At 38.9% G+C, this 13416-nt stretch overlaps 1 protein-coding gene across 1 annotated transcript; it reads left to right on the top strand.

Annotated features, from left to right (window-relative positions):
• Positions 1-4382: 4382 nt before the first annotated feature.
• On the top strand, positions 4383-12523 carry dnajc24 (DnaJ (Hsp40) homolog, subfamily C, member 24). The gene is made up of 5 exons (XM_074677838.1): positions 4383-4495; positions 5383-5486; positions 5674-5809; positions 9563-9631; positions 10856-12523. Exons 2-5 carry the CDS (start codon positions 5385-5387, stop codon positions 11056-11058), a joined length of 510 nt encoding a protein of 169 aa, XP_074533939.1. The 5' UTR covers positions 4383-4495; positions 5383-5384; the 3' UTR covers positions 11059-12523.
• Positions 12524-13416: the final 893 nt, after the last annotated feature.

Raw genomic sequence — 13416 nt, 5'->3', positions numbered from 1 at the left:
GCGCCAGATGAGCAGCAGAACACAGACATAACCTGCAACAACTCGTAACAGATCAGAGTCCTCTCTTTTATAACCCGACCAGATTGCGCAGATGTACACTTCTCCATTCGGTCTAACTAATCATCAAAAGTGAAGTGGCCATTACCGCAGAACTGATTTACGAATACAGATTAGCAGTAAACTTGCTTTAAACCAATTTCCTGAACAAACTGCAAAAAAAAAAAAAAAACAGTTTCAAACTGCAGAGGGGGAAACATTTTTGGATGCAGGTGTTTGGTTTGTTTAATAAAGACAATAACTACTGAAGTGAATTCAGCTAATGAGGAAGCTTAGAGGAGAAGTTGTTTTTTGTTGTTAATGATTATGAGTTTATTTAACACCTTCTTGGTGAACAGCTGTGGGAGTGTATCCTTTGGTCTGTCTGCACGGAGTCAGATATGGATCTGATGTGTGGGTCAGTGATTCTGTCTGACTGACATGTTGTTGCTGCACATTCTTCTGCTTGTTTATCATGTTTTTATATTATCCGTTGTAATTAACAACAGCTTTATGATTACAGGGAGTTGGACAGACGTGTGTATTTTAGTGTCTGTGTGTGTGTGTGTGTGTGTGTGTGTGTGTGTGTCTGGTTGTTCATTTCTGTCTTTAATGAGCCAGAGATCGCTGTTATTATCGTCTGTGTTGTTTCTTCACACATTTCTAATGAACAGCTGCTCAGTGTCTGACTGCTAGCCAGACTCTCTCTCTCTCTCCATCACACACACACACACACACACACACACACACACACACACACACACACACACACACACACACACACACACACACACACACACACACACACACACAAGTTTAAGTAAGGTTTTTTTGCCCTGGGGCAGTGAAAGGGATCTTTTTTGACTCTGTGAAATAATCCTGTTTTCATAGTTTTATTTTTTCTGAACATGTCTCATTAGCGAGTATTAAATGTTTTTCACACCACAGTGAAAATTCAAATGTTCCTCGTAGTTATTTTACATAATAATAATTAAAAAATGAAGTCATTCTTAAACATCACTTCCCCTTTCTTATCTTATTCTCTTTCACTTGGTCTCATCATGTTAGCATATTAACACTACTAAAACAATACTAAGAGGCCTCAAGGCAGTGCAAATCAGCAAATGCCAAAATGTTAAATCTTGCATTTAAAAAAAAGGAAAAAAAAAAAAAATGTACATAACGATGGTGAACGCACTTAATATGACTTTCTAGATGTCTATTGATTAAACAAGGAAAAGCAGAGAGGTTTATGCATCTCTCAGTTGTACCTATTGTACATGAAATCTTTTTGAATAATGCTTAAACTTATCATTACCTGCACCCAGGCTGTTTACTGTTAACACATCACATCACATTTGGCATCATACTGTTGTGAGACCATAGACTAAAAAATCTGGATGTCTGCTTGCTCTGCTCGAAGTGCTCCCCCTGGTGGCTGGCTACAATAGGTTAAACAATCCAGCTTTCCAGCCATTCCAGATGGGCTGTGGTCAAACTTTAAAAAATTATTACTCCTCATAGAAATGTTTCTCACGTCTGATTGTTGTAGTGATTTGAAGATATCATTTGGCTGTCTTGTATTCAAGTACTGTTTTTTCTGAAAAGTTTCGTTTTCATTAGTTATACAAGGTTAAAAACGGGGTTTTACGACATGTTTAACGATGATTGACAGCTGCCGTTGTGTATTTTTTTTCGGGGATTGTAAAATATGTCGGGAAGTAGAGTCAAGAAGTGATTAGACTCTTAAAAGAAAAAAAATATATATTTTTGTCACCCAGCTCCACTCAGATTCTCCCAGAATCCCTCATCGTCTCTACTGCGCAGACTCTGGCTGCAAACTGCTTCATTGGATGTGCCTGTGACGGAGGAATATTGGCTTCAAAACCGTACAACAATAAATGGCGGAGCCACACTGTCCACTCTATATACAGTCTATGTGTGGGACTTGTTGGATACTGTGAAACTGTCAAATAAGAAGGCTCCCACCAGCCAAAACTGGAACAAGCCTGACCTGACTTATCACTCATCAAACTGGTCAATTTCAAGTTGCTAAAAGTGGCAAATAAGTTCATCTAGAACCCAGTCATTATTTGACAAAAACAACAACAAAAACAACAAGAAGGAGCCTTGGTCTCACTTCCAAGCCCAACCATTCCAGTTTTCAGCCCATTATTCATCACTAGCTGAGTTTAGTGACAGCGAAGACAACCCTGTCTCACACATTTAATCAATCCTCTCACAAATGTCACCTTTGCCTGTTGACACTGTGGCGTTTATTTCACTGGTAATCATGTTGGCAAAAAAAGTCAGCTTTAATGTCTTGCAGTTAAAGATCCTGTCCTACTTGGTTGTGAATTGAAAAGCTCCCTTTTGTGTTACTAACACAAGGAGTGGATGCACAATTTTCCCTCTAAAAATCCATGAAATCATATTGAAGTCAACACTTTGCCAACTTGTGTTTGTCTTTTTTTATAAGTAGTTAGAAAATGCAGTTTGGGTAGCAATGAACCATAGGTTTGTGACCCCTCATCTTGCTCACCTTGTTAGGACTATGCCATATCCACCAGATCGCTACAAATTATTCCTTATTTAAAAACAAACTTTAATGAATTCTATCTATCCCTGCCAGTGGATCTCTCAGTATTTATTTTATCTAAATACATGCCATAAAACTTTGCACTTTCAGTTCAGTAATATGATGCGATATATACATTTGGGAAGGTTAGACACATTTCCTTACACCTTGGTGTAAAACAGTATAGATCAACTCCTGGCTGTAAATGAGCACAGAATAAAATCAACACCTCTGATGCACGTGGCAGCAGGCTTTGACATTACTTTTCTATGTTCTTATCAAACTTCCTGCATCAGACTGTAATCCTGTGTATTTAATAAAGTGCTAACCACAGTCTCCCAATCTGTCAATGAACATGTAATTTGACTAATTGAGTCTTATTTCAACCAAAATGAAGAAATAATTAAGTGCATAACAATGTCAGTCACCCCTCCTTCCCCCTGCTCTCATTAAAGAGCCATAAGTGAGTGACAGACAGGAAGTCAGATCACAAAGGTGTCATTGTGTCACCTCATCTTCTCTGTTCCCAGCTCAATTAACAGGTCGCTTCATGGCCTGCACTGTCAGGACACTTTTCCCAGCATGTGGCCCGATGCTGCTCTTTCCTGGCGGCTGTTTCAGACATTTGGCAGTGGAATTCAGAGCTGTGATCTGGCCACTTAGAATATTGCACATAATTTTCGGAGCATATTACTGGTTCATTTGTGTTAAATTTGGAATACGGTTCCAAAACAACAATAGGCATACTGTTTTTTTGCTTTAGTCTCTGTCATTGAGGTTGCTGTAAAATCGACCTTGCAAAACTGTTTTTCTACCGCCTGATTTTTTTTTTTTTAACTCAAAATATGGTTCAGAAAAAAAATAAATTTGAATGAATTGTACTCAGCATATGCTGACTCTGCATGCCCAAACAAGATACTTTTTAAGACGTCATTCAAAATTTAACAAATTTAACCTTGCACTTTTATGAAATATGCAATAAAAGGTTAAAAAGAGAAAACATAACTGCACAAGAGTAAAGAAAGCTTGGCAATTTTCTAATTATTAATAAAAAACAACCAATGAGTGATGAACATTTATCTAAAGCATCAGGAAGAATTTCCTTGTAGATCTTTTCAGCAACCCCCAACAATATAAATCCTGATTTTTTATTTTGAGATAAGTGTTTGATCCAGGAGGTGGAGGTAGATTGTTAATTTGCAAAACTTCCCCATAATAATATAAGCAGGTTAAAGAAGAACAAAGGTCTAATGGTTGTTGTTGTTTCTTTATTCAGAGGCTGTGGATGTTCTGGCCAACCAAAAGCTTTAAAAGCCAACATTAGACATGATAACAGTTAACTGCTTCACCGAGGATATGACACACATGGTTAAATTAGTCCCTCAACAGGATTAGAAAACATCCCAGTGGGAGATAAAGAATGTGACCATTTTATCATGTATTGTTTTAATGTGAGTTATATTGAGGAGGAAAGGAGGGAACTGGAAGAACGTTATCTTAAAAAATATAAGTGAAAAGTTGATCAGGGAGTTTACAGCATGTGATTAAATTCTTGAAAGCTGATTGTTTATTTGAAAGAATGAAGTTTAAAATATAGTTAGTTCACTATAACATGATTATTGTGATGTAGTTATTATAATTTCATAATTTCTTTTTTTTTTCCATTTTATTTTGTTCGTTTGTTTCTGTTATAGTTCACAATCTATAGCCTTACTCTCCAGTCTGGTAGGTGGCGGTATCGTACCTTCAAGCAGGCCACAATCCGCCACTCAAACCAAGAAGAAGACGGAACGCGGAACAGCACAGAGCGTGTTGTTTACAGGGGGGCTCAAAATATTGTAGAACAGCATGTTGTGTCTCAGGTGACAGCTACGTTTTGAGGTATGTGTCAATCTAAACTGAAACTTGAAACGTTAAAAAAATGAAGGGCAGAATGAACGGCTTGTGTTTTATGTGTTGTGAAAATGTCAACGGTCATTCGGAGGTTTGGTCTTATCTGCGGACATGGATTCATTCATGCACGAGGCTGTGCCTTGGATTCTGCGCGTGCACACAGTATTTGGAACATGTACTCAACTGAACCATACCGATAATTTCAAGGTGTTCACTTAGTTTGTGCTGTATTTTTAATTTTTTTGTCTCCTATGTTCAGATAATTCATCGGGAGCATGCAAATAGCTGAAAGTAGCTTTGTCTGGAAAATTAGCGGGGCGTTACTGTGAGTTTTTAAGATTTGTAGTGGACCTCACTGTCTTCCTGGGGTTACATACCACTGGAAGGCATCCAGTTGTTCCTCTTGTGAATTAAATAAAGCTTTTAGTGCTCAAGCAATACCGAAATTAGTTCAGTCTTTAGTTTAGTTCACGTTCTTAGAGACCTCATACAACATACATTAATTTAGAGTAGAGTAGCAAAGTTTCCTCCACATGAGATCAATAAATAATATTCTATTCTGTTCTGTTATATTCTATTCTAAAGGAAAAGGTGTAAAGTTGTGCCAACTGTTGCTTGGGGTCAAAATGGAAATGGGCATCCTTGGAGAGGATAGGCACAAGCATATAATCTAAATTAATTCATTTGGAGATACATTACAAATACACCAGTTTATAGATTCTAATCTTGTAACCAATGTGGCAGGCTTTAACAAAACATCAAGGTTGTACATACACATGAAGCACACTAAAACCTGGTGTTTCTAAGTTAGTGTAAGTGGGAAAACATTTGTTAAAGTTTCACTGTTGGCTTGGTCTGATGTGTTGTGTCAGCAGGGATGTGTGAGGTATCTGAGAAGGACCTGTACGCTGTGCTGGGAGCCAGCCCCTCAGACTCTGCACAGCAGCTCAAACACAGATACCAGCAGCTGGCTCTACAGGTAAACAGGCCGTAACTTTCTGTTAAGCAACACACAGGAAGGATTGCTAAATGCTGCTAAGTGTCTCTATACTTCAATTTTAAAGTGCATGGTTCTAGTATGCACAAAATTGGCACAATCCAAACATGCATAAGACTCAAACGCCTTGTTTGATATTTGCTGTGTGTGTGTTTTTGTGAAAATTTAGTACCATCCAGACCGCCTCAGTGGTGTGTGTTCCTCAGAAGCAGAGTCTGCTGTGAAGAAGTTTTTAGAAGTTGATGCTGCCTGGAGGGTCCTCAGTGACCAGAACACCAGGAGACAGTATGACCTGCAGAGAAGAGGTAGGACACCACATTTCAATTCACCTGATTTCTTTACTGACATTTTCTTTGTTTGGCTATAAAGGTGTCTCACACAACTGTTTAGTGTGGCTCCTAAATAATTGTGTGACTTAGATCAGTTAAAAAATATGATGGTGCTTAACATGTCTGTATCTGCCGCCAGTGTTGTGAATGGGTGACTGAATTGTGATTAAAAATCACTATGAGTGGTCTGAAAACTAGAGAAAACTAACGATACATACACAGTCCACTTACATCTGTGAAGCTAAAGATACCTAGTATACAGCTGCAAACTAAACAAAGCTTGTCTCTGTGCATGTCTTGTTGCTAAATAGAAAGCTACAAAGTCAGCGTGTTGTTGCTCGAATTGACTTATCTTTGAAATCATTGAAGGATATAGGGAAAAATATTGGTGAACTTTCTGCTTGTACACCTCTTGCATTCTCAATTTGAGAACCTTTGATATTCAACGCTGCTGAAGGGAAAACCAAGCTCTTATTTGATCCATTCTTTATTTCAAGGTAGTGGTGGAGCTATAACAGACCTAGATTGATTTTCAGTCAAAGTATTTTTTCAAGCCGTCCATGGCGTACACTCTAAAGTGTACATCGTGGACGGCTTGAAAAAAGCGCTAGAGAAACAAAAAGCAAAGTGGCATAAAGTGAACTGTGAACACTTGGCCTGATTGACCTGACAAGATCAGAAAAAAAGAGGTTAATTAAAGACAAAAAGTGAATTGAATTGCTTGAAGTGGATAAAAAGAATTAGCCAATGGGATAAAAGTTTTAGATGGTCAAATTTCTCGATTTTTTCTTTTACCCTTTACAACTCTGGCATCATTTTGCCTTTTAATATCTGCTGAGACATTTTTGTCTGAATGTGGCCCATATTGAAACTAAGATGGTTTTTACTAGAAATAAAACGTAATACTTGCTTTGATTCCAGTTTTTGCAATGAATTTGATAGTTTCGTTAAAAATAACAAAATTAACAAAGGCAGATACATTTTCATACCAGAATGAAACATATTGTAATCCTAAATTTATAATAAAATAAAACAAACACATTACATTAATAGAATTAAACCCAAAGGTTAGCTTGCTGTGTGTGACTAGTCCGGCTTGAGTCACACTATCCACAGCCCTTGGGTCTCCTGATGTCTATAGCTGGGGCATTTGTTAATACAGAAGGTTTATTTACCTGATGATATATCATTGTTATTTTTACATGCATAATTCCAGCTGGGTGAGGAAGAAGAGCTTTTATAAAGTGGTGTCTCCCTGATCTGCCTCACTGTACAGTATATCCCAGCAGGCTTTGTGCAGCAAATCAGCTGCTTGCAACATACACAGGAATGCATGGGTTAGTTAAAGGTGCATTGGACAAAGGTGGCCACAGCATTAGCCATCCTGATGGCTCACACCTGTGACTAAGCTTAGCTTGATCATAGAGCTGCCTTCTTGGTTTAATGGTATATTGGTCGTAGCAGTGTCTAGTAAGCATCACACTTTTCAAATGTGAAGAAGTTTTAATTACAAAAAGACTGTATTCTGATGTCAAAATATTTACAAGGCTGTCAACACAAAAATGCAATACAGAATGAAATTGTTATTTTTTAGCCGGTAAAATAACGTGGCTGACCTTCTTAAGCTTCAGCACCTTCGTTAATGGCTCCTTTTTATTATCACTGGTTTGGCAGCAATTATTCTTTACACAGAGTAACACTAATTAATATTCAGATGAAATTTAGCATGACTTATTAGTGGGTCAAAGTCATTATCACTGTTAAACTGTGTCACTGTTTCAGGAGTGAACGCTAAGAAGTAAAGAGTGTGTGAACACCCAGCTGATCTCCTCTCGTCAGTTTATATCATGAGGATCTATCCGATCATTTATCATTCATCACTTTATTTATAACTGAGGTTCTGAACTCTTTTTTGTTTTTGAGAATGTGGGCTTTTTGGAGACCAGAGAAGTGTGATGAAAGCTCAAATTGATCATTGAATGCATTTAAAAGACTTTAAGCCCAGAGAGGCGTTTCCCATATACTACAGTTGACCACATGAAGGTAATGGCACATAATGTTACCTGTTACTCTACATGCAAATGGTTTCTTTATTTTTTTATCTAAGTCTGGAATCCTCTTAATCCTTCTCTTTCATACGTTTACCTTCATTCTCTATTGTTGGGCTTTGTTCAGCTTAACAACTAGAGACTGACTCCTTGTACCTCCTGGGTGCTCCAGTCACCAGTAAAAAGGGTCCAGGTGGGACTCCATTAAACTACAGTCTCTTGAACCAGGTTGTGGAGAAGTCTGAGTTGCTTGTGAGTTTACACTGGATAGCTTTCTCGTCTCATCTAGTACTTCCTGTCTACTGCTTTCAGCCTAGAAGAAATCACTCTTAGTTTAACAGCTTCCTTACGTTCTGCTTTTCTAATAATCACAGGAATATGAATGTGACCTCACAAAAGAGACTGAATCAGCTCAGAGCTGTATGGCAGTAATCTGATGATAGGACTAAAAAGTCTATCATCAGTCTTGGACCTAGTGATCTGATACCAGTCACATGATTGTACCATCATTTTCTATCAAGCATTGAAGTCCCTTGAAAAACTCTTGAAAAAAGAATACTGAAGTAGAGTTCTCTGAACTTGTAACTATCAAAAATCTGCTTGACACATAAAAATTAATCTTTTTACCTCAATGTGAGTGCTAACAGACAGCTCTTATCCATTTGACTCCTGGTACTGGGGACAGAGTGCTCCGTATGTGTCAGTGCTGCTGACCCTCACAGTTAAGCAGTGAACCATAAACATGAACCAGAGGTGATGTAAACCGCGCTCGGAGTTTCTGTAAGTGATTCTAACGCCGAAACTTTATTGATATCACTTTTGTTCCTACTCAGACGTGAGTGTGTTGATACAGTATTTATTATTTTCTCTCTGTCAGAGAAGCTAGCTCCACAGCTAACAGCTGACTGTTGTTCAGATCAAAAAACAGATTCATAAGGTTCAGGTCTATTAGACTCTTGATCACTGAGTGATTGAGACACAGCTCCTCCCCCTGCAGAGTGACCATAGACATTATAAAACATGGACTTAATCTCAGCGACGTCACCCGTCTGTTCCTGATACCGTGAAATGAAGCCAATCCGTGGACGCAGCCACATTTGATATGACGCGGGGCGCCTATCAGTCATGTGACCTGAGCTGTGTCCTGATCCTAATATCCTCTAAACTCCCGAGTTAGAAAAAAAAAAACTGTGTTTTAGACCCAAGCTGTTTTTAAACCTGGCTGTCAATATGCTTTTTAATGTCATAAAAGTCTGTTTTTATGGCTGGGTGTCTTCGTGACTTCCAGTCCTTCTGCAGCCAGCCTCAAGCTGATTCTCGATCAACAGCAACTTTTAGCACTTCTGCATAGGCTTCATTTTTACTAACCGGATGTTGCCCCTTGAGAGTGACAGACTGACAGCCGGAGAGGAGAGCTCTGAACATCTTCACAGGTATAACATGAAAAATGATGTAAGATCTTTATATGGATAGTCACGGGGAGGAGGTGTGAAAATCACTTTAATTACATTAATTAGTATTTTAGACTTCCCAAACCACTGGTTAAAAAAATAACCATGATATACATTAATATAGTTTTTTGTATGTTATCATCCAGCACTGCAGTTAATATGTGGTGATTTATTGTATCATCTTTTAATATTGTATCATTCATAATTCTCTCCTTAATAATCCTCTCTAGCACAGGAGCTCAAACAGGATTGGCCAGTGGATTCCACAGTTCATCTGGAGGACATGACCTGGGAGCAAGGTAACTGCACATCTCATTTAATAAAACTCTCATCTACACACACACTCATTCAGGAAATAGCTGGCAGGTGAAGTCATGTCACATCTCTCACTCAGTGTTACTTTTGCCTAAACCACTGAAAGAATTGTATTGAGACACCCAATCTTGCTTACTATGCCTTAGCTTTTGTTACCCTCAGATGTGCAGAAACTACACTTTTAAATACAGAGATGTGGAAAAATAACTGGTCAGCTGTAAGGTGTTGGCCATCAGGAGCAGGTTATCTGCCATCAGCTCAGAAAAATCCATGTTATGCATCCCAAATATGTTGCTAACAAGAGGTGTCAGAGGGGGGGGTATCGTATCATGAATGTAATTCACTTTCTGGTAATATATTTTTCAAGCTTGTGTGGCTGACTTGCCCACTTCTTTATTTTCTTCTGTTTTATTAATGATGCGCATATCTCTTGGTTAAACGGTGCTGGTCATGCTGCTGTTGCATGACTATGTTGTGCCTGCTCTATATTGAAATACATCTTCTGTTTAGTTGTTAGTTTGTTTTGAAAAGTGTGGTGGACAATAACTTTAAGCAAAATGATGTTTGAAAAGTGTGGTGGACAATAACTTTAAGCAAAATGATGTTTGAAAAGTGCTTGAGACAATGACTTTAAATGGTTGCACTTTAGGGGTTTTGGGTGTATTTAAAATGCACCTGTGAGGAAGCCTGTTTCATGTTTTATCAGAGGAAAAGGCACACAGAAACTTGGCACAGATGCAAAAATTGAGGGGCACATCTGACCTGTCCCTCCCTAAATGCCAATGGGTTGGTGATAAAACTCCAGGCAGTTATGTTTGTGTAGCACATTTCATGCACAGTTGCAATCGTCATAGTTTTTACTTGTGAGTTTGCACCCCTGTATAAAAGATCATAGTTACCATTTCTTCAGTGCTGTTTAGTTTTATGTACCGAGAAGAAAGAATCATTTACTTACCCTCATTTATCGGGCACACAGCTTTTAGATTATAATTATTTTTATATTGTTTTCATAGAAAAGCTTTTTACTCTCAATGTACAATTGACACATCAATCGAGACCTCAGATTACTTCAGTTGCTGCATTTAACCTTTATTTCAACTTCAAATATCTTGATCCAGAAACCTTTGCATCCTTCTGCTCTGTTTGATGAATGATGGTGGGTCTGAAGTTTTTGTTCTAACGTGTGTGTTTCTTGTGTTTTATTTCAGATGAGTGTGTTTACACATACAGCTGTCGCTGTGGAGGAAGGTTTGATGTCTCTATGGAGGAGGTCAAGGAGGAGACAGAGAGAGGGCAGCAGGATGAAGAAGAAGAAGAGGAGCACAGAGGAGTGGTTGTTTGCTGTGATACGTGTTCCCTCAGTGTGGACGTCACATGGTCGTTACACTCACAGACTCATATATTAAAATGAAAGCAGTAATGATCATAGGGACTGTCCTATGCTGCTGAGTCGGACCACCACTGTACATGTTATCCTTTCTGGAAGAGGCAGAAAATCATCTGTTCTCCGTTGGTCAGTCAGGGATGACTGCGTGCCTTTGTGTACATATAGTGTAAACATGTTTACACTCTTGAGGTTGGCAGTGTGGCCTGAACGTTTGTTTTTTGCACATAAAAAATGAAAGAGGTAATTTAAATAGCAAACGTGCCGAATAAATTGGCCTCACTCAGTCATTTTACAGTTTAAAATGGTCTATTCGGATTTCAAGCAGTTAACATTTATGTATACTGATGTCCAGTACCCCAAACTGTATTTTAAAAATACATGTACTCTGTAAACCTGCTTGATGAGTGTTTCCTGTGTTCAGTATTGGTTTGTTTGACATGTCTTTTGCTTTTGGACATGAAACAGGAGTCAACAAAAAGAGGAATAAAAAAACTCAACAAGATTGTATTACAATAAAACAACACAGAAAGAAAAACAACTAAATTGAACTGCTGATGTATGGTCATATTGGTACTAAAAATAAACTCAATACATTTTTCTCCTTAGTGTAACACAACAGTCTAGCAGCAGTAAAGATTAGTGTAAGTGATGAGATCCAAGTGGCCACAATTTTTGGTTGTCTGCTTTTCCTGACTTCCAGGATCCTCTGTAGTCTGTGAAAAGCTTTTCTATCAGAGAGCTGCTCCTCAGTCACCAGGAGACTGATCCAGTTCATGGTGCCTACATGGTTTCATACTGTAATACTGTAAGTTATTTCATTTTGGTCCATCCAACCAAAAACAGGTGAAGCCATCTTGTTCCATCATGAGTGTGAGGACATGGGTCAGTGCAGTGTAGAGGTAATTGAGTCATTAAAATGAACCAAAGATCCTGCAGCTGATGGAACATCAAGTGAACAAAGACCACAGTTAAACACTCAGATCCACATTTCTGCCAGATAAGAGATAAATAGATGTTTTGTCCCACAGGTTTTTATTGTCTTTGTAACACATGTCTGCACAGTTAATACCATGTACATAGCTGTGTGATGCAACGTACTCGGTTGTGGTAATTCTGTGATTCACAGTGTCGATGATGGGGGGGTTTCAGGAGGACCATCAGGAGAATTGTTGAGGTAATTTGATGCTGAAGCTGCAAAGGTGATGGTTTATCCTCTGGAGAGTCTGCATGTGAAGCATAGTGAGAAGCATCTGTGCACCTTGGAGTCTTCACGACATGTGTGGACCTGCCCGCTCGCTGGCTGGCATGATGCTGCTCAACGTAGCTGATGCTCATCAGCCACATCACACACCAGAAGCCACCGGCTTCTGTTCAAACTAAGGAGCGCAGTTTTTCTGCATCACTGTAAAATACCTTTCTTTCATCTTAATTTCAACTATGGACTTTAACACTCTGTAATTTCACATCATCTAATGAGGAGAAGGGAACATAACCACCAGGTTTTTTCAGCACAATTAAATCACTGATTGAAAAAAAGCCCTAGCGCAAGACATAAGTTGCATTTTGTGTTGACTTTTTTTTCAAACTGCAAAATATTTTCTCTCTCAGGCCTCACTTCGTCTCTGTCGTAAATATTGCTACAAGAAAAGTTAATTGTTCAACTAAAATGAAAAACAATAGTGGGCTTGTAGTGACCAAAACAAAACAAACACTAAGGCGTGATTTGTGTATAATTGCCTTTGAGGATTACAAAGCAGGCCGAGGAAGGTTTAGGCAAATAAAATTCTTCTTGAAACTGAATTTTTTAGAACATGTTTGGAGTGTTTACACATGAAGGTGTATTGAATGCTATGACAGGACAGAAAAAACGACACATCTCAATTAAAATAAAAAAGTGAATCATTTGATCTAGCTATAGCCTGTGACCCTGAAAAATTACCCTGTGACACCAGGGGGTCAGGACCCCCAGGTTGAGAACCGGTGCCCTAAATGACAGAGCCGTTCTCTTCTCTGCAGGGCTCCGACAGACACACAAAGGGATAAAGGCTGGTAATGACTCTGCTGTCTCTCTGGTCACTCAGCCTGCAAAGGTCACAGCTGACAGAAGCTCCGAGTGATGATCGTCTCTCATCTATTAAACCCCCCTGACACACACCCGGCCCCCCAATCAATCCATCCATATCTCACCTCCTTACAGGGACGTGCCAAAGAAGAGCAGAGAGGGTTGGAGAGTTGTCGTTAGAGTCGGCAGTAGTGGTCAGAAGTTTAGAGAAAATTTCATGGACTGAGTGTGTGTGTGTGTGTGTGTGTGTGTGTGTGTGTGTGTGTGTGTGTGTGTGTGTGTGTGTGTGTGTGTGTGTGTGTGTGTGTGTGGATGGGGAT

The sequence above is a fragment of the Halichoeres trimaculatus genome, unplaced genomic scaffold, assembly GCF_033239565.1.
Source record: "Halichoeres trimaculatus isolate MK-OKI-2021-1 unplaced genomic scaffold, fHalTri1.1 fHalTri1_scaffold_10, whole genome shotgun sequence".
NCBI classification, from domain to species: Eukaryota; Metazoa; Chordata; class Actinopteri; order Labriformes; family Labridae; genus Halichoeres; species Halichoeres trimaculatus.
The sequence above is the reverse complement of the archived record's forward strand: the minus strand, read 5'-3'. Positions and strand labels throughout refer to the sequence as shown.

What these genes read in the sequence shown, in the direction of transcription:
- dnajc24 (XM_074677838.1), top strand. Translation starts at nt 5,385, where the DNA reads ATGTGTGAGGTATCTGAGAAGGACCTGTACGCTGTGCTGGGAGCCAGC. An exon ending in ACCAGCAGCTGGCTCTACAG is followed by an intron (nt 5,487 to 5,673) that starts GTAAACAGGCCG and finishes GTGAAAATTTAG; the next exon opens with TACCATCCAGACCGCCTCAG. An exon ending in GTATGACCTGCAGAGAAGAG is followed by an intron (nt 5,810 to 9,562) that starts GTAGGACACCAC and finishes AATCCTCTCTAG; the next exon opens with CACAGGAGCTCAAACAGGAT.